The sequence below is a fragment of the Brienomyrus brachyistius genome, chromosome 23 (assembly GCF_023856365.1).
Source record: "Brienomyrus brachyistius isolate T26 chromosome 23, BBRACH_0.4, whole genome shotgun sequence".
Lineage (NCBI taxonomy): Eukaryota > Metazoa > Chordata > Actinopteri > Osteoglossiformes > Mormyridae > Brienomyrus > Brienomyrus brachyistius.
The window spans coordinates 17057519-17079843 of record NC_064555.1 but is presented as its reverse complement, the minus strand read 5'-3'; the positions used below and the strand labels follow the sequence as shown (position 1 = coordinate 17079843).

Sequence of the window (22325 nt, the reverse complement as noted above, 5' to 3'; positions counted from 1 at the left end):
AAAGAGGGGAACAGTTGATCGTTAATCACAGAACGATATTATACAAAACACTTAAGATCGACAGTCTGCGTTTAATAATACACTGGTACACATTTATAATCTGTCATTTTGAAAAAAATATTTGGTGCAAATACCAATTAATACCAATTAATAGCGATGTATCATTTTCATTTCATCTCGATCAACTTTTTAATGAATATACAAAAAACCGCGATAAAGTGAAGCCGCGAAAGTCGAAGCACGAAATGGCGAGGGTCGACTGTACAGTATTTGTTACATTCCACCACCAGACATTATGATTAATTAACTGAACTACAGGGAGTGGCTGTTTCATCAGGTACGCCTAACTAGAACCAAATAGCACCCCCTTCTGCCTCTAGAACAATTTCAATGGTATACATTGTTTTTTTCCACACTATGCTTTGTAAATTCTAGACTAGGTAGGGCAGAGAAAGATGATGGTTCTTTCTGAGAGGCAGGTATCGCCATATCTGGCACCAGTGTTTTGCCAAACGGTAAGTGGACCTTTCAACCCTTTTTTGCAAGCTTCAGGTTTTAAGATGCAGCATTTTGAGCAGGTGTACCTAATAAAATGACTGTACAAGCTCATAATCAGTATTTCATAATATTCTGGGGAACTAAAGGGTTTTAGGGTCTTATTTATACATGTCTTTACCTTAACTCAGAGTAATATTTTGCTCTTCATGCAGTCTAACAATACATGACCAACCCCAGACCAGAGCATATACAACCAAGCTGATATACATTTTATGGATCGCCATGATAATTACCACACTGTACTGCATTTCCACTGCAACATCAAAAGAAAGGTCTGTCAGTATAACAAGGAATATGGGAATTGCCCTGAATTAATCATCCCTCCACAACATCAGTCAGTACCCTCTTGAAAGCATGAACACCACCACTCTACATAGTGCACGTGATAGGATCCAACTGCTGAATTTTCCTCCTTATCTTTATGAGATTCAAAATGCTCTTCAGTCCGTCTTTGTGTGTCCATCTCTGGTGGTGCAACTGGTCCTCTCTGAAGATCCACTTGTAGTAGAAACTGACCGACTTGCTGAGTCACTCAGGCCATGACTGCAAAATCCAAATGTTTGGCCTCAGCAGAAGGTCCAGATGTGATGTGTTCCTTATTGAGGTTTTATCCATGTCCAGCTGGTGACATTGACTCATTGCAATGTGCTCACTTGCCCAAGACTTGGTCAATGACAAACATAGACAGCAGTGAAATTCCAGTCCATGAGTTCATTGTCTTGTTTGTCTTTGCTGCCATTCATCCCAATGTTTAATTATGTGTAAGATAGAAATAAAAGGACTGCCGTGGACAGTAGTTATCCGAGTCATGGCCCAATGGCAAGTGGAGAGGATCACTTAAAATAATGGTTTGTCATCTTTTAAAATTAATGTTTTCAGGGTCATTAGAATTATGCATAACATCTGGTTGTATTTCCATCCATTCGTCTTGCATACGAATGCCAAACTCTATGTTCTTATGCAAAATGTTTTTTTTCTGAAATGACAAATCTTTTTGACATTGCTTTAAAAATGTTTTTAGTTAAGTTTGAGAAAAATATAAATTTTTATACATATATACACAAATGTACAAGATTAAACATAAATTACATCTTGGTGAAATCCTGCTGGTGCTTAAGACCTTGCTGTAATAACACTGGAGGTTTGGTGCACGAGCTATGCTTTTAATACCACGATTTGTTATTGTCGATAACAGTCAGACATCAGTGTGCAGACACAATGTCATGTTTCAAGTTCCACACCAGTCAAACAGGCAACAAACCAAAAATATAGAAAAGAATGTAAATATACAACATTGACAAAGCAGTTTGGGGAAACGCGATGTTTTTTGACCAAGGAGGAGTTCTTCATGCAAATACTGAAAGAAAAGAAATTTAAAGAGTCAATTATGATTGATATCAGCCTAGAATCTATATTATAATCAGCAAAAAGATATTTTGGCCTACACTATTTAACATAATATATTTTTATTTCTCCATGTTTTCAGTAAATGATAGTGTTCCACAGTAGGATGTGTGTATTTATTTATTTTTATTAATATAACAATTTGTTACCCTTTATTTTATTACAGGGTCTATGATTGCTTTTCTGCTTTAAATTAAGGTGAATAGAAATCACACATATACACTCACACACATTCAGCTGCCCATTAGTCGCATGACAGGAAATCAACAGAATCTATGATTCTGTCAAGTCGATTTCTTCCTCTGTAGGCTGAGGGCAACAGCACAAACAGCAGCGCCAACAGCGGCGTCTGAACCAGCGCCATGCTCGCCCAAGTCTGCGGGGAGCTGCACGTGACTCTCTTTCTATCACAATTTGTCCTTGCACCCTTTCCTCCTGTTCCAAAGAGGTGCTAGTATGCACAAGATGCTCTGTGGATCTTTGCATCTCCCCATCTGTCTCTTCCCCTCGTCTCCCTCCTGTATCCTCCACCTCTGTTAGCCTAGCAGTTTTTTCGGTCTCATAATCCTCTTGTATGTCCACATCCACCATTTCCCAAAGTCTTACAGGCTCTGTGTCTTTTTCATGGTCAAGATTCTCTGTTGTTTTCATCAGTTGCTCCTTTATAGTATCAGTCTTCAGGTCTTTGTCTTCCACTAGTCCTTCCACCCCTTTGAACATGTCATCCCTAAACGTCTTGACCTCCTTATCGATGTCTGTCTTATTCACACTCTCTATCTGTCGTTCAATATCATCCTTCTTCAACTGAATCTGCTTCCATTGTATTTCCATTCCTTCATTTTCTTTATTTATTTCAGGATATGTTGCTGAAATAACTGTCTCCTTTATTTTCACTCCCCTTGATCGATCGATTTTTTCTGTCTCTTTTTGATGGTCTGTTTTCATTTGTTCAATCAAGTCCTTCTCCTGTTGCATTTTTTGCATCCAGTTGTCCATTTGCTCTTTCAGTTTCTGTAATTCAAACTTAAGCTGTTCAATGTCATGTTTCTTCATTTTTATCTCTTCCAGTTCCTTCTCCATTTCTCTTTTCTGTTCATCCATCTCTGCTTTAATGGCTTCCATTTTGACAGTCTCCCTCATTACATCACCTCTGGCTTGATCAATTTTTTCTTTCTCATTTTCAAGATCCTCTTTCATTTGTTCAATCCTAGTCATCTCCTGCTGTCTTTCCTGTATCCAGTTTTCCATTTCCTGTCTCTGTTTCTGTATCTCACACTTTTGTTGCTCAATATTGTCCTTTTCCTGTTGTATCTGTTCCTGGAATTCCATAATTATCTTTTCTTTGTAAATTTCAGGTTTTGTTACTGAAATTGTTGTGTCTCTTACAGTTGCTTCCTGTTTTTGATCAACTTCCGTTGTGTCTTTTTGAATTTCTTTTTTCATTTGTTCAATCAAGCCTTTGTGCTCCTGTCTCTCTTGTATCCAGTTGTCTATGTCCATTTTTTGTTTCTGTAGCTCCAACTTGATTCGTTCAATATCATTTTTCGCCCTTTTTATTTTCTCAAGTTCCTTTTGCATTCCCTCTTCTTGTCCTGCCATCTCAGCTTTAATGGCTTCCATTTTGCCGATATCCCTCATTAAATCATCTCTTGCTTGATCAATTTTCACTTTCTCATTTTGAAGATCCTCTTTCATTTGTTCAATCCTGATTTCCTCCTTCTGTCTGTCCTGGATCCACTTCTCTATTTCCTCTCTCTCATTCTGTAGCTCTGACTTTAATTGTTCAATATGAGCCTTTTCTTGTTGTATCAGTCTCCATTGCGATTCCATAATTTTCTGTTCTACATCCATTTCAGTTTTCGTTACTGAAATTGTCGTCTCCCTTATTATGTGCTCTCTTAATTGATCAATTTCCTCTTTCTCTATTTGAAGGTCTGTTTTCATCTGTTCAATCAAGTCTTTTTCCTGTTGTCTCTCTTGTATCCAGTTGTCAATGTTCAATTTTTGCTTCTGTAGCTCAGCCTTTATTTGCTCAATTTCCTCTTTCTCCCTCTTAATCTGGCCTAATTGCTCTTCCATTTGTTCTTTTTGTCGTTCCATTTCTTCTTTCTCTTTCTGTAGCTTAACCTTCAATTCTTTCATATCATCCTTCTCCCTCTTAGTCTGCTCCAATTGCTTTTCCATTACTTCCTTTTTCCCGTCCAACTCAACTTTGCCATCTGCAATTTTTCTGGCTTCTCTTAAATTATCTTCTCGAGTTTGATCAATTTTCTCTTTTTCTTTTTGAAGGTTTGCTTTAATTTCTTCAATCAAGTCTTTCTCTTGCTGCCTCTCTTCTATCCAATTGTCTGTGTCCATTTTTTGTTTCTGAAGCTTCAAGTTCATTTGATCAATTTCATCTTTCTCCCTTTTAATATTGTCCAGTTCCTTCTCCATCTCTCTTTTCTGTTCATCCATCTCTGCTTTAATGGCTTCCATTTTGACAGTCTCCCTCATTACATCACCTCTGGCTTGATCAATTTTGTCTTTCTCATTTTCAAGATCCTCTTTCATTTGTTCAATCCTAGTCATCTCCTGCTGTCTTTCCTGTATCCAGTTTTCCATTTCCTCTCTCTGTTTCTGTATCTCACACTTTTGTTGCTCAATATCGTCCTTTTCCTGCTGTATCTGTTCCAGTTTTAGTTGTTTAAGTTTTGTTTCTTCTCTTATTTGATCAGATGTTTCTGTCTCCTTTTGAAGGTCTGTTGCCAGCTGTTCGATCTTGTCTTTTTCCTCCTGCCTCTTTTCTATCCAGTTGTCTATGTCCATTTTTTGTTTGTGAAGCGGCAACTTCATTTGATCAATTTCATCTTTCTCCCTTTTAATATTGTCCAGTTCCTTCTCCATTTCTCTTTTCTGTTCATACATCTCTGCTTTAATGGCTTCCATTTTGACAGTCTCCCTCATTACATCACCTCTGGCTTGATCAATTTTTTCTTTCTCATTTTCAAGATCCTCTTTCATTTGTTCAATCCTAGTCATCTCCTGCTGTCTTTCCTGTATCCAGTTTTCCATTTCCTCTCTCTGTTTCTGTATCTCACACTTTTGTTGCTCAATATCGTCCTTTTCCTGCTGTATCTGTTCCAGTTTTAGTTGTTTAAGTTTTGTTTCTTCTCTTATTTGATCAGATGTTTCTGTCTCCTTTTGAAGGTCTGTTGCCAGCTGTTCGATCTTGTCTTTTTCCTCCTGCCTCTTTTCTATCCAGTTGTCTATGTCCATTTTTTGTTTGTGAAGCTGCAACTTCATTTGATCAATTTCATCTTTCTCCCTTTTAATATTGTCCAGTTCCTTCTCCATTTCTCTTTTCTGTCCATCCATCTCAGCTTTTACAGCTTCCATTTTGAGAATCTCCCTCATTACATCACCTCTGTCTCGATCAATTTTCTCTTTCTTGTTTTGAATATCAGCTTTCATTTCTTCAGTCCTCATCACCTCTTTCTCCATTTCCTCTGTCCAGTTGTTCATGTCCTCTTTCTGTTTCCCTAGCTCAGCTGTCAGTTGATCAATCACATCTTTCTCCTGCTTCATCTCTTCCCATTGCCTTTCCATTATTTCTTTCTGTCCATCCATGTCCACTTTCATGGCTTCCATTTTGCTGATCTCCTGCACTGCAGCATCTCTGGCTTGATCAATGTTCTCTTTCTTTTTTTCAAGATCCTCTTTCATTTGTTCAATTCTGATCAGTTCTTGCTGCCTCTCTTTTATCCAGTTGTCAATGTTCAATTTTTGCTTCTGTAGCTCAGCCTTTATTTTCTCAATTTCCTCTTTCTCCCTCTTAATCTGGCCTAATTGCTCTTCCATTTGTTCTTTTTGTCGTTCCATTTCTTCTTTCTCTTTCTGTAGCTTAACCTTCAATTCTTTCATATCATCTTTCTCCCTCTTAATCTGGTCCATTCGATTTTCCATAACTTCCTTTTCCCCGTCCAACTCAACTTTGATATCTGCAATTTTTCTGGCTTCTCTTAAATTATCTTCTCGAGTTTGATCAATTTTCTCTTTTTCTTTTTGAAGGTTTGCTTTAATTTCTTCAATCAAGTCTTTCTCTTGCTGCCTCTCTTCTATCCAGTTGTCTATGTCCATTTTTTGTTTGTGAAGCTGCAACTTCATTTGATCAATTTCATCTTTCTCCCTTTTAATATTGTCCAGTTCCTTCTCCATTTCTCTTTTCTGTCCATACATCTCAGCTTTAACAGCTTCCATTTTGAGAATCTCCCTCATTACATCACCTCTGTCTCGATCAATTTTCTCTTTCTTGTTTTGAATATCAGCTTTCATTTCTTCAATCCTCATCACCTCTTTCTCTATTTCCTCTGTCCAGTTGTTCATGTCCTCTTTCTGTTTCCCTAGCTCTGCCGTCAGTTGATCAATCACATCTTTCTCCTGCTTCATCTCTTCCCATTGCCTTTCCATTATTTCTTTCTGTCCATCCATGTCCGCTTTCATGGCTTCCATTTTGCTGATCTCCTGCACTGCAGCATCTCTGGCTTGATCAATGTTCTCTTTCTTTTTTTCAAGATCCTCTTTTATTTGTTCAATACTGATCAGTTCTTGCTGCCTCTCTTGTATCCAGTTGTCAATGTTCAATTTTTGCTTCTGTAGCTCAGCCTTTATTTGCTCAATTTCCTCTTTCTCCCTCTTAATCTGGCCTAATTGCTCTTCCATTTGTTCTTTTTGTCGTTCCATTTCTTCTTTCTCTTTCTGTAGCTTAACCTTCAATTCTTTCATATCATCTTTCTCCCTCTTAATCTGGTCCATTCGATTTTCCATTACTTCCTTTTCCCCGTCCAACTCAACTTTGATATCTGCAATTTTTCTGGCTTCTCTTAAATTATCTTCTCGAGTTTGATCAATTTTCTCTTTTTCTTTTTGAAGGTTTGCTTTAATTTCTTCAATCAAGTCTTTCTCTTGCTGCCTCTCTTCTATCCAGTTGTCTATGTCCATTTTTTGTTTCTGAAGCTGCAACTTCATTTGATCAATTTCATCTTTCTCCCTTTTAATATTGTCCAGTTCCTTCTCCATCTCTCTTTTCTGTTCATCCATCTCTGCTTTAATGGCTTCCATTTTGACAGTCTCACTCATTACATCAGCTCTGGCTTGATCAATTTTGTCTTTCTCATTTTCAAGATCCTCTTTCATTTGTTCAATCCTAGTCATCTCCTGCTGTCTTTCCTGTATCCAGTTTTCCATTTCCTCTCTCTGTTTCTGTATCTCACACTTTTGTTGCTCAATATCGTCCTTTTCCTGCTGTATCTGTTCCAGTTTTAGTTGTTTAAGTTTTGTTTCTTCTCTTATTTGATCAGATGTTTCTTTCTCCTTTTGAAGGTCTGTTGCCAGCTGTTCGATCTTGTCTTTTTCCTCCTGCCTCTTTTCTATCCAGTTGTCTATGTCCATTTTTTGTTTCTGAAGCTGCAACTTGATTTGATCAATTTCATCTTTCTCCCTTTTAATATTGTCCAGTTCCTTCTCCATTTCTCTTTTCTGTCCATCCATCTCAGCTTTAACAGCTTCCATTTTGAGAATCTCCCTCATTACATCACCTCTGTCTCGATCAATTTTCTCTTTCTTGTTTTGAATATCAGCTTTCATTTCTTCAATCCTCATCACCTCTTTCTCCATTTCCTCTGTCCAGTTGTTCATGTCCTCTTTCTGTTTCCCTAGTTCAGCTGTCAGTTGATCAATCACATCTTTCTCCTGCTTCATCTCTTCCCATTGCCTTTCCAGTCTTTCTTTCTGTCCATCCATGTCCACTTTCATGGCTTCCATTTTGCTGATCTCCTGCACTGCAGCATCTCTGGCTTGATCAATGTTCTCTTTCTTTTTTTCAAGATCCTCTTTTATTTGTTCAATACTGATCAGTTCTTGCTGCCTCTCTTGTATCCAGTTGTCAATGTTCAATTTTTGCTTCTGTAGCTCAGCCTTTATTTGCTCAATTTCCTCTTTCTCCCTCTTAATCTGGCCTAATTGCTCTTCCATTTGTTCTTTTTGTCGTTCCATTTCTTCTTTCTCTTTCTGTAGCTTAACCTTCAATTCTTTCATATCATCCTTCTCCCTCTTAGTCTGCTCCAATTGCTTTTCCATTACTTCCTTTTCCCCGTCCAACTCAACTTTGCCATCTGCAATTTTTCTGGCTTCTCTTAAATTATCTTCTCGAGTTTGATCAATTTTCTCTTTTTCTTTTTGAAGGTTTGCTTTAATTTCTTCAATCAAGTCTTTCTCTTGCTGCCTCTCTTCTATCCAATTGTCTGTGTCCATTTTTTGTTTCTGAAGCTTCAACTTCATTTGATCAATTTCATCTTTCTCCCTTTTAATATTGTCCAGTTCCTTCTCCATCTCTCTTTTCTGTTCATCCATCTCTGCTTTAATGGCTTCCATTTTGACAGTCTCCCTCATTACATCACCTCTGGCTTGATCAATTTTGTCTTTCTCATTTTCAAGATCCTCTTTCATTTGTTCAATCCTAGTCCTCTCCTGCTGTCTTTCCTGTATCCAGTTTTCCATTTCCTCTCTCTGTTTCTGTATCTCACACTTTTGTTGCTCAATATCGTCCTTTTCCTGCTGTATCTGTTCCAGTTTTAGTTGTTTAAGTTTTGTTTCTTCTCTTATTTGATCAGATGTTTCTTTCTCCTTTTGAAGGTCTGTTGCCAGCTGTTCGATCTTGTCTTTTTCCTCCTGCCTCTTTTCTATCCAGTTGTCTATGTCCATTTTTTGTTTCTGAAGCTGCAACTTGATTTGATCAATTTCATCTTTCTCCCTTTTAATATTGTCCAGTTCCTTCTCCATTTCTCTTTTCTGTCCATCCATCTCAGCTTTAACAGCTTCCATTTTGAGAATCTCCCTCATTACATCACCTCTGTCTCGATCAATTTTCTCTTTCTTGTTTTGAATATCAGCTTTCATTTCTTCAATCCTCATCACCTCTTTCTCCATTTCCTCTGTCCAGTTGTTCATGTCCTCTTTCTGTTTCCCTAGTTCGGCTGTCAGTTGATCAATCACATCTTTCTCCTGCTTCATCTCTTCCCATTGCCTTTCCAGTCTTTCTTTCTGTCCATCCATGTCCACTTTCATGGCTTCCATTTTGCTGATCTCCTGCACTGCAGCATCTCTGGCTTGATCAATGTTCTCTTTCTTTTTTTCAAGATCCTCTTTTATTTGTTCAATACTGATCAGTTCTTGCTGCCTCTCTTGTATCCAGTTGTCAATGTTCAATTTTTGCTTCTGTAGCTCAGCCTTTATTTGCTCAATTTCCTCTTTCTCCCTCTTAATCTGGCCTAATTGCTCTTCCATTTGTTCTTTTTGTCGTTCCATTTCTTCTTTCTCTTTCTGTAGCTTAACCTTCAATTCTTTCATATCATCCTTCTCCCTCTTAGTCTGCTCCAATTGCTTTTCCATTACTTCCTTTTCCCCGTCCAACTCAACTTTGCCATCTGCAATTTTTCTGGCTTCTCTTAAATTATCTTCTCGAGTTTGATCAATTTTCTCTTTTTCTTTTTGAAGGTTTGCTTTAATTTCTTCAATCAAGTCTTTCTCTTGCTGCCTCTCTTCTATCCAATTGTCTGTGTCCATTTTTTGTTTCTGAAGCTTCAACTTCATTTGATCAATTTCATCTTTCTCCCTTTTAATATTGTCCAGTTCCTTCTCCATCTCTCTTTTCTGTTCATCCATCTCTGCTTTAATGGCTTCCATTTTGACAGTCTCCCTCATTACATCACCTCTGGCTTGATCAATTTTGTCTTTCTCATTTTCAAGATCCTCTTTCATTTGTTCAATCCTAGTCCTCTCCTGCTGTCTTTCCTGTATCCAGTTTTCCATTTCCTCTCTCTGTTTCTGTATCTCACACTTTTGTTGCTCAATATCGTCCTTTTCCTGCTGTATCTGTTCCAGTTTTAGTTGTTTAAGTTTTGTTTCTTCTCTTATTTGATCAGATGTTTCTTTCTCCTTTTGAAGGTCTGTTGCCAGCTGTTCGATCTTGTCTTTTTCCTCCTGCCTCTTTTCTATCCAGTTGTCTATGTCCATTTTTTGTTTCTGAAGCTGCAACTTGATTTGATCAATTTCATCTTTCTCCCTTTTAATATTGTCCAGTTCCTTCTCCATTTCTCTTTTCTGTCCATCCATCTCAGCTTTAACAGCTTCCATTTTGAGAATCTCCCTCATTACATCACCTCTGTCTCGATCAATTTTCTCTTTCTTGTTTTGAATATCAGCTTTCATTTCTTCAATCCTCATCACCTCTTTCTCCATTTCCTCTGTCCAGTTGTTCATGTCCTCTTTCTGTTTCCCTAGTTCGGCTGTCAGTTGATCAATCACATCTTTCTCCTGCTTCATCTCTTCCCATTGCCTTTCCAGTCTTTCTTTCTGTCCATCCATGTCCACTTTCATGGCTTCCATTTTGCTGATCTCCTGCACTGCAGCATCTCTGGCTTGATCAATGTTCTCTTTCTTTTTTTCAAGATCCTCTTTTATTTGTTCAATACTGATCAGTTCTTGCTGCCTCTCTTGTATCCAGTTGTCAATGTTCAATTTTTGCTTCTGTAGCTCAGCCTTTATTTGCTCAATTTCCTCTTTCTCCCTCTTAATCTGGCCTAATTGCTCTTCCATTTGTTCTTTTTGTCGTTCCATTTCTTCTTTCTCTTTCTGTAGCTTAACCTTCAATTCTTTCATATCATCCTTCTCCCTCTTAGTCTGCTCCAATTGCTTTTCCATTACTTCCTTTTCCCCGTCCAACTCAACTTTGCCATCTGCAATTTTTCTGGCTTCTCTTAAATTATCTTCTCGAGTTTGATCAATTTTCTCTTTTTCTTTTTGAAGGTTTGCTTTAATTTCTTCAATCAAGTCTTTCTCTTGCTGCCTCTCTTCTATCCAATTGTCTGTGTCCATTTTTTGTTTCTGAAGCTTCAACTTCATTTGATCAATTTCATCTTTCTCCCTTTTAATATTGTCCAGTTCCTTCTCCATCTCTCTTTTCTGTTCATCCATCTCTGCTTTAATGGCTTCCATTTTGACAGTCTCCCTCATTACATCACCTCTGGCTTGATCAATTTTGTCTTTCTCATTTTCAAGATCCTCTTTCATTTGTTCAATCCTAGTCCTCTCCTGCTGTCTTTCCTGTATCCAGTTTTCCATTTCCTCTCTCTGTTTCTGTATCTCACACTTTTGTTGCTCAATATCGTCCTTTTCCTGCTGTATCTGTTCCAGTTTTAGTTGTTTAAGTTTTGTTTCTTCTCTTATTTGATCAGATGTTTCTTTCTCCTTTTGAAGGGCTGTTGCCAGCTGTTCGATCTTGTCTTTTTCCTCCTGCCTCTTTTCTATCCAGTTGTCTATGTCCATTTTTTGTTTCTGAAGCTGCAACTTGATTTGATCAATTTCATCTTTCTCCCTTTTAATATTGTCCAGTTCCTTCTCCATTTCTCTTTTCTGTCCATCCATCTCAGCTTTAACAGCTTCCATTTTGAGAATCTCCCTCATTACATCACCTCTGTCTCGATCAATTTTCTCTTTCTTGTTTTGAATATCAGCTTTCATTTCTTCAATCCTCATCACCTCTTTCTCCATTTCCTCTGTCCAGTTGTTCATGTCCTCTTTCTGTTTCCCTAGTTCAGCTGTCAGTTGATCAATCACATCTTTCTCCTGCTTCATCTCTTCCCATTGCATTTCCAGTCTTTCTTTCTGTCCATCCATGTCCACTTTCATGGCTTCCATTTTGCTGATCTCCTGCACTGCAGCATCTCTGGCTTGATCAATGTTCTCTTTCTTTTTTTCAAGATCCTCTTTTATTTGTTCAATACTGATCAGTTCTTGCTGCCTCTCTTGTATCCAGTTGTCAATGTTCAATTTTTGCTTCTGTAGCTCAGCCTTTATTTGCTCAATTTCCTCTTTCTCCCTCTTAATCTGGCCTAATTGCTCTTCCATTTGTTCTTTTTGTCGTTCCATTTCTTCTTTCTCTTTCTGTAGCTTAACCTTCAATTCTTTCATATCATCCTTCTCCCTCTTAGTCTGCTCCAATTGCTTTTCCATTACTTCCTTTTCCCCGTCCAGCTCAACTTTGCCATCTGCAATTTTTCTGGCTTCTCTTAAATTATCTTCTCGAGTTTGATCAATTTTCTCTTTTTCTTTTTGAAGGTTTGCTTTAATTTCTTCAATCAAGTCTTTCTCTTGCTGCCTCTCTTCTATCCAATTGTCTGTGTCCATTTTTTGTTTCTGAAGCTTCAACTTCATTTGATCAATTTCATCTTTCTCCCTTTTAATATTGTCCAGTTCCTTCTCCATCTCTCTTTTCTGTTCATCCATCTCTGCTTTAATGGCTTCCATTTTGACAGTCTCCCTCATTACATCACCTCTGGCTTGATCAATTTTGTCTTTCTCATTTTCAGGATCCTCTTTCATTTGTTCAATCCTAGTCCTCTCCTGCTGTCTTTCCTGTATCCAGTTTTCCATTTCCTCTCTCTGTTTCTGTATCTCACACTTTTGTTGCTCAATATCGTCCTTTTCCTGCTGTATCTGTTCCAGTTTTAGTTGTTTAAGTTTTGTTTCTTCTCTTATTTGATCAGATGTTTCTTTCTCCTTTTGAAGGGCTGTTGCCAGCTGTTCGATCTTGTCTTTTTCCTCCTGCCTCTTTTCTATCCAGTTGTCTATGTCCATTTTTTGTTTCTGAAGCTGCAACTTGATTTGATCAATTTCATCTTTCTCCCTTTTAATATTGTCCAGTTCCTTCTCCATTTCTCTTTTCTGTCCATCCATCTCAGCTTTAACAGCTTCCATTTTGAGAATCTCCCTCATTACATCACCTCTGTCTCGATCAATTTTCTCTTTCTTGTTTTGAATATCAGCTTTCATTTCTTCAATCCTCATCACCTCTTTCTCCATTTCCTCTGTCCAGTTGTTCATGTCCTCTTTCTGTTTCCCTAGTTCAGCTGTCAGTTGATCAATCACATCTTTCTCCTGCTTCATCTCTTCCCATTGCCTTTCCAGTCTTTCTTTCTGTCCATCCATGTCCACTTTCATGGCTTCCATTTTGCTGATCTCCTGCACTGCAGCATCTCTGGCTTGATCAATGTTCTCTTTCTTTTTTTCAAGATCCTCTTTTACTTGTTCAATACTGATCAGTTCTTGCTGCCTCTCTTGTATCCAGTTGTCAATGTTCAATTTTTGCTTCTGTAGCTCAGCCTTTATTTGCTCAATTTCCTCTTTCTCCCTCTTAATCTGGCCTAATTGCTCTTCCATTTGTTCTTTTTGTCGTTCCATTTCTTCTTTCTCTTTCTGTAGCTTAACCTTCAATTCTTTCATATCATCCTTCTCCCTCTTAGTCTGCTCCAATTGCTTTTCCATTACTTCCTTTTCCCCGTCCAACTCAACTTTGCCATCTGCAATTTTTCTGGCTTCTCTTAAATTATCTTCTCGAGTTTGATCAATTTTCTCTTTTTCTTTTTGAAGGTTTGCTTTAATTTCTTCAATCAAGTCTTTCTCTTGCTGCCTCTCTTCTATCCAATTGTCTGTGTCCATTTTTTGTTTCTGAAGCTTCAACTTCATTTGATCAATTTCATCTTTCTCCCTTTTAATATTGTCCAGTTCCTTCTCCATCTCTCTTTTCTGTTCATCCATCTCTGCTTTAATGGCTTCCATTTTGACAGTCTCCCTCATTACATCACCTCTGGCTTGATCAATTTTGTCTTTCTCATTTTCAAGATCCTCTTTCATTTGTTCAATCCTAGTCCTCTCCTGCTGTCTTTCCTGTATCCAGTTTTCCATTTCCTCTCTCTGTTTCTGTATCTCACACTTTTGTTGCTCAATATCGTCCTTTTCCTGCTGTATCTGTTCCAGTTTTAGTTGTTTAAGTTTTGTTTCTTCTCTTATTTGATCAGATGTTTCTTTCTCCTTTTGAAGGGCTGTTGCCAGCTGTTCGATCTTGTCTTTTTCCTCCTGCCTCTTTTCTATCCAGTTGTCTATGTCCATTTTTTGTTTCTGAAGCTGCAACTTGATTTGATCAATTTCATCTTTCTCCCTTTTAATATTGTCCAGTTCCTTCTCCATTTCTCTTTTCTGTCCATCCATCTCAGCTTTAACAGCTTCCATTTTGAGAATCTCCCTCATTACATCACCTCTGTCTCGATCAATTTTCTCTTTCTTGTTTTGAATATCAGCTTTCATTTCTTCAATCCTCATCACCTCTTTCTCCATTTCCTCTGTCCAGTTGTTCATGTCCTCTTTCTGTTTCCCTAGTTCAGCTGTCAGTTGATCAATCACATCTTTCTCCTGCTTCATCTCTTCCCATTGCCTTTCCAGTCTTTCTTTCTGTCCATCCATGTCCACTTTCATGGCTTCCATTTTGCTGATCTCCTGCACTGCAGCATCTCTGGCTTGATCAATGTTCTCTTTCTTTTTTTCAAGATCCTCTTTTATTTGTTCAATACTGATCAGTTCTTGCTGCCTCTCTTGTATCCAGTTGTCAATGTTCAATTTTTGCTTCTGTAGCTCAGCCTTTATTTTCTCAATTTCCTCTTTCTCCCTCTTAATCTGGCCTAATTGCTCTTCCATTTGTTCTTTTTGTCGTTCCATTTCTTCTTTCTCTTTCTGTAGCTTAACCTTCAATTCTTTCATATCATCCTTCTCCCTCTTAGTCTGCTCCAATTGCTTTTCCATTACTTCCTTTTCCCCGTCCAACTCAACTTTGCCATCTGCAATTTTTCTGGCTTCTCTTAAATTATCTTCTCGAGTTTGATCAATTTTCTCTTTTTCTTTTTGAAGGTTTGCTTTAATTTCTTCAATCAAGTCTTTCTCTTGCTGCCTCTCTTCTATCCAATTGTCTGTGTCCATTTTTTGTTTCTGAAGCTTCAACTTCATTTGATCAATTTCATCTTTCTCCCTTTTAATATTGTCCAGTTCCTTCTCCATCTCTCTTTTCTGTTCATCCATCTCTGCTTTAATGGCTTCCATTTTGACAGTCTCCCTCATTACATCACCTCTGGCTTGATCAATTTTGTCTTTCTCATTTTCAAGATCCTCTTTCATTTGTTCAATCCTAGTCCTCTCCTGCTGTCTTTCCTGTATCCAGTTTTCCATTTCCTCTCTCTGTTTCTGTATCTCACACTTTTGTTGCTCAATATCGTCCTTTTCCTGCTGTATCTGTTCCAGTTTTAGTTGTTTAAGTTTTGTTTCTTCTCTTATTTGATCAGATGTTTCTTTCTCCTTTTGAAGGGCTGTTGCCAGCTGTTCGATCTTGTCTTTTTCCTCCTGCCTCTTTTCTATCCAGTTGTCTATGTCCATTTTTTGTTTCTGAAGCTGCAACTTGATTTGATCAATTTCATCTTTCTCCCTTTTAATATTGTCCAGTTCCTTCTCCATTTCTCTTTTCTGTCCATCCATCTCAGCTTTAACAGCTTCCATTTTGAGAATCTCCCTCATTACATCACCTCTGTCTCGATCAATTTTCTCTTTCTTGTTTTGAATATCAGCTTTCATTTCTTCAATCCTCATCACCTCTTTCTCCATTTCCTCTGTCCAGTTGTTCATGTCCTCTTTCTGTTTCCCTAGTTCAGCTGTCAGTTGATCAATCACATCTTTCTCCTGCTTCATCTCTTCCCATTGCCTTTCCAGTCTTTCTTTCTGTCCATCCATGTCCACTTTCATGGCTTCCATTTTGCTGATCTCCTGCACTGCAGCATCTCTGGCTTGATCAATGTTCTCTTTCTTTTTTTCAAGATCCTCTTTTACTTGTTCAATACTGATCAGTTCTTGCTGCCTCTCTTGTATCCAGTTGTCAATGTTCAATTTTTGCTTCTGTAGCTCAGCCTTTATTTGCTCAATTTCCTCTTTCTCCCTCTTAATCTGGCCTAATTGCTCTTCCATTTGTTCTTTTTGTCGTTCCATTTCTTCTTTCTCTTTCTGTAGCTTAACCTTCAATTCTTTCATATCATCCTTCTCCCTCTTAGTCTGCTCCAATTGCTTTTCCATTACTTCCTTTTCCCCGTCCAACTCAACTTTGCCATCTGCAATTTTTCTGGCTTCTCTTAAATTATCTTCTCGAGTTTGATCAATTTTCTCTTTTTCTTTTTGAAGGTTTGCTTTAATTTCTTCAATCAAGTCTTTCTCTTGCTGCCTCTCTTCTATCCAATTGTCTGTGTCCATTTTTTGTTTCTGAAGCTTCAACTTCATTTGATCAATTTCATCTTTCTCCCTTTTAATATTGTCCAGTTCCTTCTCCATCTCTCTTTTCTGTTCATCCATCTCTGCTTTAATGGCTTCCATTTTGACAGTCTCCCTCATTACATCACCTCTGGCTTGATCAATTTTGTCTTTCTCATTTTCAAGATCCTCTTTCATTTGTTCAATCCTAGTCCTCTCCTGCTGTCTTTCCTGTATCCAGTTTTCCATTTCCTCTCTCTGTTTCTGTATCTCACACTTTTGTTGCTCAATATCGTCCTTTTCCTGCTGTATCTGTTCCAGTTTTAGTTGTTTAAGTTTTGTTTCTTCTCTTATTTGATCAGATGTTTCTTTCTCCTTTTGAAGGTCTGTTGCCAGCTGTTCGATCTTGTCTTTTTCCTCCTGCCTCTTTTCTATCCAGTTGTCTATGTCCATTTTTTGTTTCTGAAGCTGCAACTTGATTTGATCAATTTCATCTTTCTCCCTTTTAATATTGTCCAGTTCCTTCTCCATTTCTCTTTTCTGTCCATCCATCTCAGCTTTAACAGCTTCCATTTTGAGAATCTCCCTCATTACATCACCTCTGTCTCGATCAATTTTCTCTTTCTTGTTTTGAATATCAGCTTTCATTTCTTCAATCCTCATCACCTCTTTCTCCATTTCCTCTGTCCAGTTGTTCATGTCCTCTTTCTGTTTCCCTAGTTCAGCTGTCAGTTGATCAATCACATCTTTCTCCTGCTTCATCTCTTCCCATTGCCTTTCCAGTCTTTCTTTCTGTCCATCCATGTCCACTTTCATGGCTTCCATTTTGCTGATCTCCTGCACTGCAGCATCTCTGGCTTGATCAATGTTCTCTTTCTTTTTTTCAAGATCCTCTTTTACTTGTTCAATACTGATCAGTTCTTGCTGCCTCTCTTTTATCCAGTTGTCAATGTTCAATTTTTGCTTCTGTAGCTCAGCCTTTATTTGCTCAATTTCCTCTTTCTCCCTCTTAATCTGGCCTAATTGCTCTTCCATTTGTTCTTTTTCTCGTTCCATTTCTTCTTTCTCTTTCTGTAGCTTAACCTTCAATTCTTTCATATCATCCTTCTCCCTCTTAGTCTGCTCCAATTGCTTTTCCATTACTTCCTTTTCCCCGTCCAGCTCAACTTTGCCATCTGCAATTTTTCTGGCTTCTCTTAAATTATCTTCTCGAGTTTGATCAATTTTCTCTTTTTCTTTTTGAAGGTTTGCTTTAATTTCTTCAATCAAGTCTTTCTCTTGCTGCCTCTCTTCTATCCAATTGTCTGTGTCCATTTTTTGTTTCTGAAGCTTCAACTTCATTTGATCAATTTCATCTTTCTCCCTTTTAATATTGTCCAGTTCCTTCTCCATCTCTCTTTTCTGTTCATCCATCTCTGCTTTAATGGCTTCCATTTTGACAGTCTCCCTCATTACATCACCTCTGGCTTGATCAATTTTGTCTTTCTCATTTTCAGGATCCTCTTTCATTTGTTCAATCCTAGTCCTCTCCTGCTGTCTTTCCTGTATCCAGTTTTCCATTTCCTCTCTCTGTTTCTGTATCTCACACTTTTGTTGCTCAATATCGTCCTTTTCCTGCTGTATCTGTTCCAGTTTTAGTTGTTTAAGTTTTGTTTCTTCTCTTATTTGATCAGATGTTTCTTTCTCCTTTTGAAGGGCTGTTGCCAGCTGTTCGATCTTGTCTTTTTCCTCCTGCCTCTTTTCTATCCAGTTGTCTATGTCCATTTTTTGTTTCTGAAGCTGCAACTTGATTTGATCAATTTCATCTTTCTCCCTTTTAATATTGTCCAGTTCCTTCTCCATTTCTCTTTTCTGTCCATCCATCTCAGCTTTAACAGCTTCCATTTTGAGAATCTCCCTCATTACATCACCTCTGTCTCGATCAATTTTCTCTTTCTTGTTTTGAATATCAGCTTTCATTTCTTCAATCCTCATCACCTCTTTCTCCATTTCCTCTGTCCAGTTGTTCATGTCCTCTTTCTGTTTCCCTAGTTCAGCTGTCAGTTGATCAATCACATCTTTCTCCTGCTTCATCTCTTCCCATTGCCTTTCCAGTCTTTCTTTCTGTCCATCCATGTCCACTTTCATGGCTTCCATTTTGCTGATCTCCTGCACTGCAGCATCTCTGGCTTGATCAATGTTCTCTTTCTTTTTTTCAAGATCCTCTTTTACTTGTTCAATACTGATCAGTTCTTGCTGCCTCTCTTGTATCCAGTTGTCAATGTTCAATTTTTGCTTCTGTAGCTCAGCCTTTATTTGCTCAATTTCCTCTTTCTCCCTCTTAATCTGGCCTAATTGCTCTTCCATTTGTTCTTTTTGTCGTTCCATTTCTTCTTTTTCTTTCTGTAGCTTAACCTTCAATTCTTTCATATCATCCTTCTCCCTCTTAGTCTGCTCCAATTGCTTTTCCATTACTTCCTTTTCCCCGTCCAACTCAACTTTGCCATCTGCAATTTTTCTGGCTTCTCTTAAATTATCTTCTCGAGTTTGATCAATTTTCTCTTTTTCTTTTTGAAGGTTTGCTTTAATTTCTTCAATCAAGTCTTTCTCTTGCTGCCTCTCTTCTATCCAATTGTCTGTGTCCATTTTTTGTTTCTGAAGCTTCAACTTCATTTGATCAATTTCATCTTTCTCCCTTTTAATATTGTCCAGTTCCTTCTCCATCTCTCTTTTCTGTTCATCCATCTCTGCTTTAATGGCTTCCATTTTGACAGTCTCCCTCATTACATCACCTCTGGCTTGATCAATTTTGTCTTTCTCATTTTCAAGATCCTCTTTCATTTGTTCAATCCTAGTCCTCTCCTGCTGTCTTTCCTGTATCCAGTTTTCCATTTCCTCTCTCTGTTTCTGTATCTCACACTTTTGTTGCTCAATATCGTCCTTTTCCTGCTGTATCTGTTCCAGTTTTAGTTGTTTAAGTTTTGTTTCTTCTCTTATTTGATCAGATGTTTCTTTCTCCTTTTGAAGGGCTGTTGCCAGCTGTTCGATCTTGTCTTTTTCCTCCTGCCTCTTTTCTATCCAGTTGTCTATGTCCATTTTTTGTTTCTGAAGCTGCAACTTGATTTGATCAATTTCATCTTTCTCCCTTTTAATATTGTCCAGTTCCTTCTCCATTTCTCTTTTCTGTCCATCCATCTCAGCTTTAACAGCTTCCATTTTGAGAATCTCCCTCATTACATCACCTCTGTCTCGATCAATTTTCTCTTTCTTGTTTTGAATATCAGCTTTCATTTCTTCAATCCTCATCACCTCTTTCTCCATTTCCTCTGTCCAGTTGTTCATGTCCTCTTTCTGTTTCCCTAGTTCAGCTGTCAGTTGATCAATCACATCTTTCTCCTGCTTCATCTCTTCCCATTGCCTTTCCAGTCTTTCTTTCTGTCCATCCATGTCCACTTTCATGGCTTCCATTTTGCTGATCTCCTGCACTGCAGCATCTCTGGCTTGATCAATGTTCTCTTTCTTTTTTTCAAGATCCTCTTTTATTTGTTCAATACTGATCAGTTCTTGCTGCCTCTCTTGTATCCAGTTGTCAATGTTCAATTTTTGCTTCTGTAGCTCAGCCTTTATTTTCTCAATTTCCTCTTTCTCCCTCTTAATCTGGCCTAATTGCTCTTCCATTTGTTCTTTTTGTCGTTCCATTTCTTCTTTCTCTTTCTGTAGCTTAACCTTCAATTCTTTCATATCATCCTTCTCCCTCTTAGTCTGCTCCAATTGCTTTTCCATTACTTCCTTTTCCCCGTCCAACTCAACTTTGCCATCTGCAATTTTTCTGGCTTCTCTTAAATTATCTTCTCGAGTTTGATCAATTTTCTCTTTTTCTTTTTGAAGGTTTGCTTTAATTTCTTCAATCAAGTCTTTCTCTTGCTGCCTCTCTTCTATCCAATTGTCTGTGTCCATTTTTTGTTTCTGAAGCTTCAACTTCATTTGATCAATTTCATCTTTCTCCCTTTTAATATTGTCCAGTTCCTTCTCCATCTCTCTTTTCTGTTCATCCATCTCTGCTTTAATGGCTTCCATTTTGACAGTCTCCCTCATTACATCACCTCTGGCTTGATCAATTTTGTCTTTCTCATTTTCAAGATCCTCTTTCATTTGTTCAATCCTAGTCCTCTCCTGCTGTCTTTCCTGTATCCAGTTTTCCATTTCCTCTCTCTGTTTCTGTATCTCACACTTTTGTTGCTCAATATCGTCCTTTTCCTGCTGTATCTGTTCCAGTTTTAGTTGTTTAAGTTTTGTTTCTTCTCTTATTTGATCAGATGTTTCTTTCTCCTTTTGAAGGGCTGTTGCCAGCTGTTCGATCTTGTCTTTTTCCTCCTGCCTCTTTTCTATCCAGTTGTCTATGTCCATTTTTTGTTTCTGAAGCTGCAACTTGATTTGATCAATTTCATCTTTCTCCCTTTTAATATTGTCCAGTTCCTTCTCCATTTCTCTTTTCTGTCCATCCATCTCAGCTTTAACAGCTTCCATTTTGAGAATCTCCCTCATTACATCACCTCTGTCTCGATCAATTTTCTCTTTCTTGTTTTGAATATCAGCTTTCATTTCTTCAATCCTCATCACCTCTTTCTCCATTTCCTCTGTCCAGTTGTTCATGTCCTCTTTCTGTTTCCCTAGTTCAGCTGTCAGTTGATCAATCACATCTTTCTCCTGCTTCATCTCTTCCCATTGCCTTTCCAGTCTTTCTTTCTGTCCATCCATGTCCACTTTCATGGCTTCCATTTTGCTGATCTCCTGCACTGCAGCATCTCTGGCTTGATCAATGTTCTCTTTCTTTTTTTCAAGATCCTCTTTTACTTGTTCAATACTGATCAGTTCTTGCTGCCTCTCTTGTATCCAGTTGTCAATGTTCAATTTTTGCTTCTGTAGCTCAGCCTTTATTTGCTCAATTTCCTCTTTCTCCCTCTTAATCTGGCCTAATTGCTCTTCCATTTGTTCTTTTTGTCGTTCCATTTCTTCTTTCTCTTTCTGTAGCTTAACCTTCAATTCTTTCATATCATCCTTCTCCCTCTTAGTCTGCTCCAATTGCTTTTCCATTACTTCCTTTTCCCCGTCCAACTCAACTTTGCCATCTGCAATTTTTCTGGCTTCTCTTAAATTATCTTCTCGAGTTTGATCAATTTTCTCTTTTTCTTTTTGAAGGTTTGCTTTAATTTCTTCAATCAAGTCTTTCTCTTGCTGCCTCTCTTCTATCCAATTGTCTGTGTCCATTTTTTGTTTCTGAAGCTTCAACTTCATTTGATCAATTTCATCTTTCTCCCTTTTAATATTGTCCAGTTCCTTCTCCATCTCTCTTTTCTGTTCATCCATCTCTGCTTTAATGGCTTCCATTTTGACAGTCTCCCTCATTACATCACCTCTGGCTTGATCAATTTTGTCTTTCTCATTTTCAAGATCCTCTTTCATTTGTTCAATCCTAGTCCTCTCCTGCTGTCTTTCCTGTATCCAGTTTTCCATTTCCTCTCTCTGTTTCTGTATCTCACACTTTTGTTGCTCAATATCGTCCTTTTCCTGCTGTATCTGTTCCAGTTTTAGTTGTTTAAGTTTTGTTTCTTCTCTTATTTGATCAGATGTTTCTTTCTCCTTTTGAAGGTCTGTTGCCAGCTGTTCGATCTTGTCTTTTTCCTCCTGCCTCTTTTCTATCCAGTTGTCTATGTCCATTTTTTGTTTCTGAAGCTGCAACTTGATTTGATCAATTTCATCTTTCTCCCTTTTAATATTGTCCAGTTCCTTCTCCATTTCTCTTTTCTGTCCATCCATCTCAGCTTTAACAGCTTCCATTTTGAGAATCTCCCTCATTACATCACCTCTGTCTCGATCAATTTTCTCTTTCTTGTTTTGAATATCAGCTTTCATTTCTTCAATCCTCATCACCTCTTTCTCCATTTCCTCTGTCCAGTTGTTCATGTCCTCTTTCTGTTTCCCTAGTTCAGCTGTCAGTTGATCAATCACATCTTTCTCCTGCTTCATCTCTTCCCATTGCCTTTCCAGTCTTTCTTTCTGTCCATCCATGTCCACTTTCATGGCTTCCATTTTGCTGATCTCCTGCACTGCAGCATCTCTGGCTTGATCAATGTTCTCTTTCTTTTTTTCAAGATCCTCTTTTACTTGTTCAATACTGATCAGTTCTTGCTGCCTCTCTTTTATCCAGTTGTCAATGTTCAATTTTTGCT

General features: G+C 38.0%; 1 protein-coding gene across 2 annotated transcripts in view; it reads right to left on the bottom strand.

Annotated features, from left to right (window-relative positions):
* Positions 1-51: 51 nt before the first annotated feature.
* The window catches only part of LOC125719555 (trichohyalin-like), a 48083-nt gene continuing 25809 nt past the window's right edge, over positions 52-22325 (bottom strand). For both annotated transcript variants that reach the window (XM_048994434.1, XM_048994435.1), the window contains 4 exons: positions 18356-18510; positions 4917-5695; positions 2190-4466; positions 52-1915 (listed from right to left, as the gene is read on the bottom strand). In XM_048994434.1, coding sequence (XP_048850391.1) covers positions 2236-4466; positions 4917-5695; positions 18356-18510 — 3165 coding nt within the window. In that variant the 3' untranslated portion in view covers positions 52-1915; positions 2190-2235. The remainder of the gene's footprint in view (positions 1916-2189; positions 4467-4916; positions 5696-18355; positions 18511-22325) is intronic.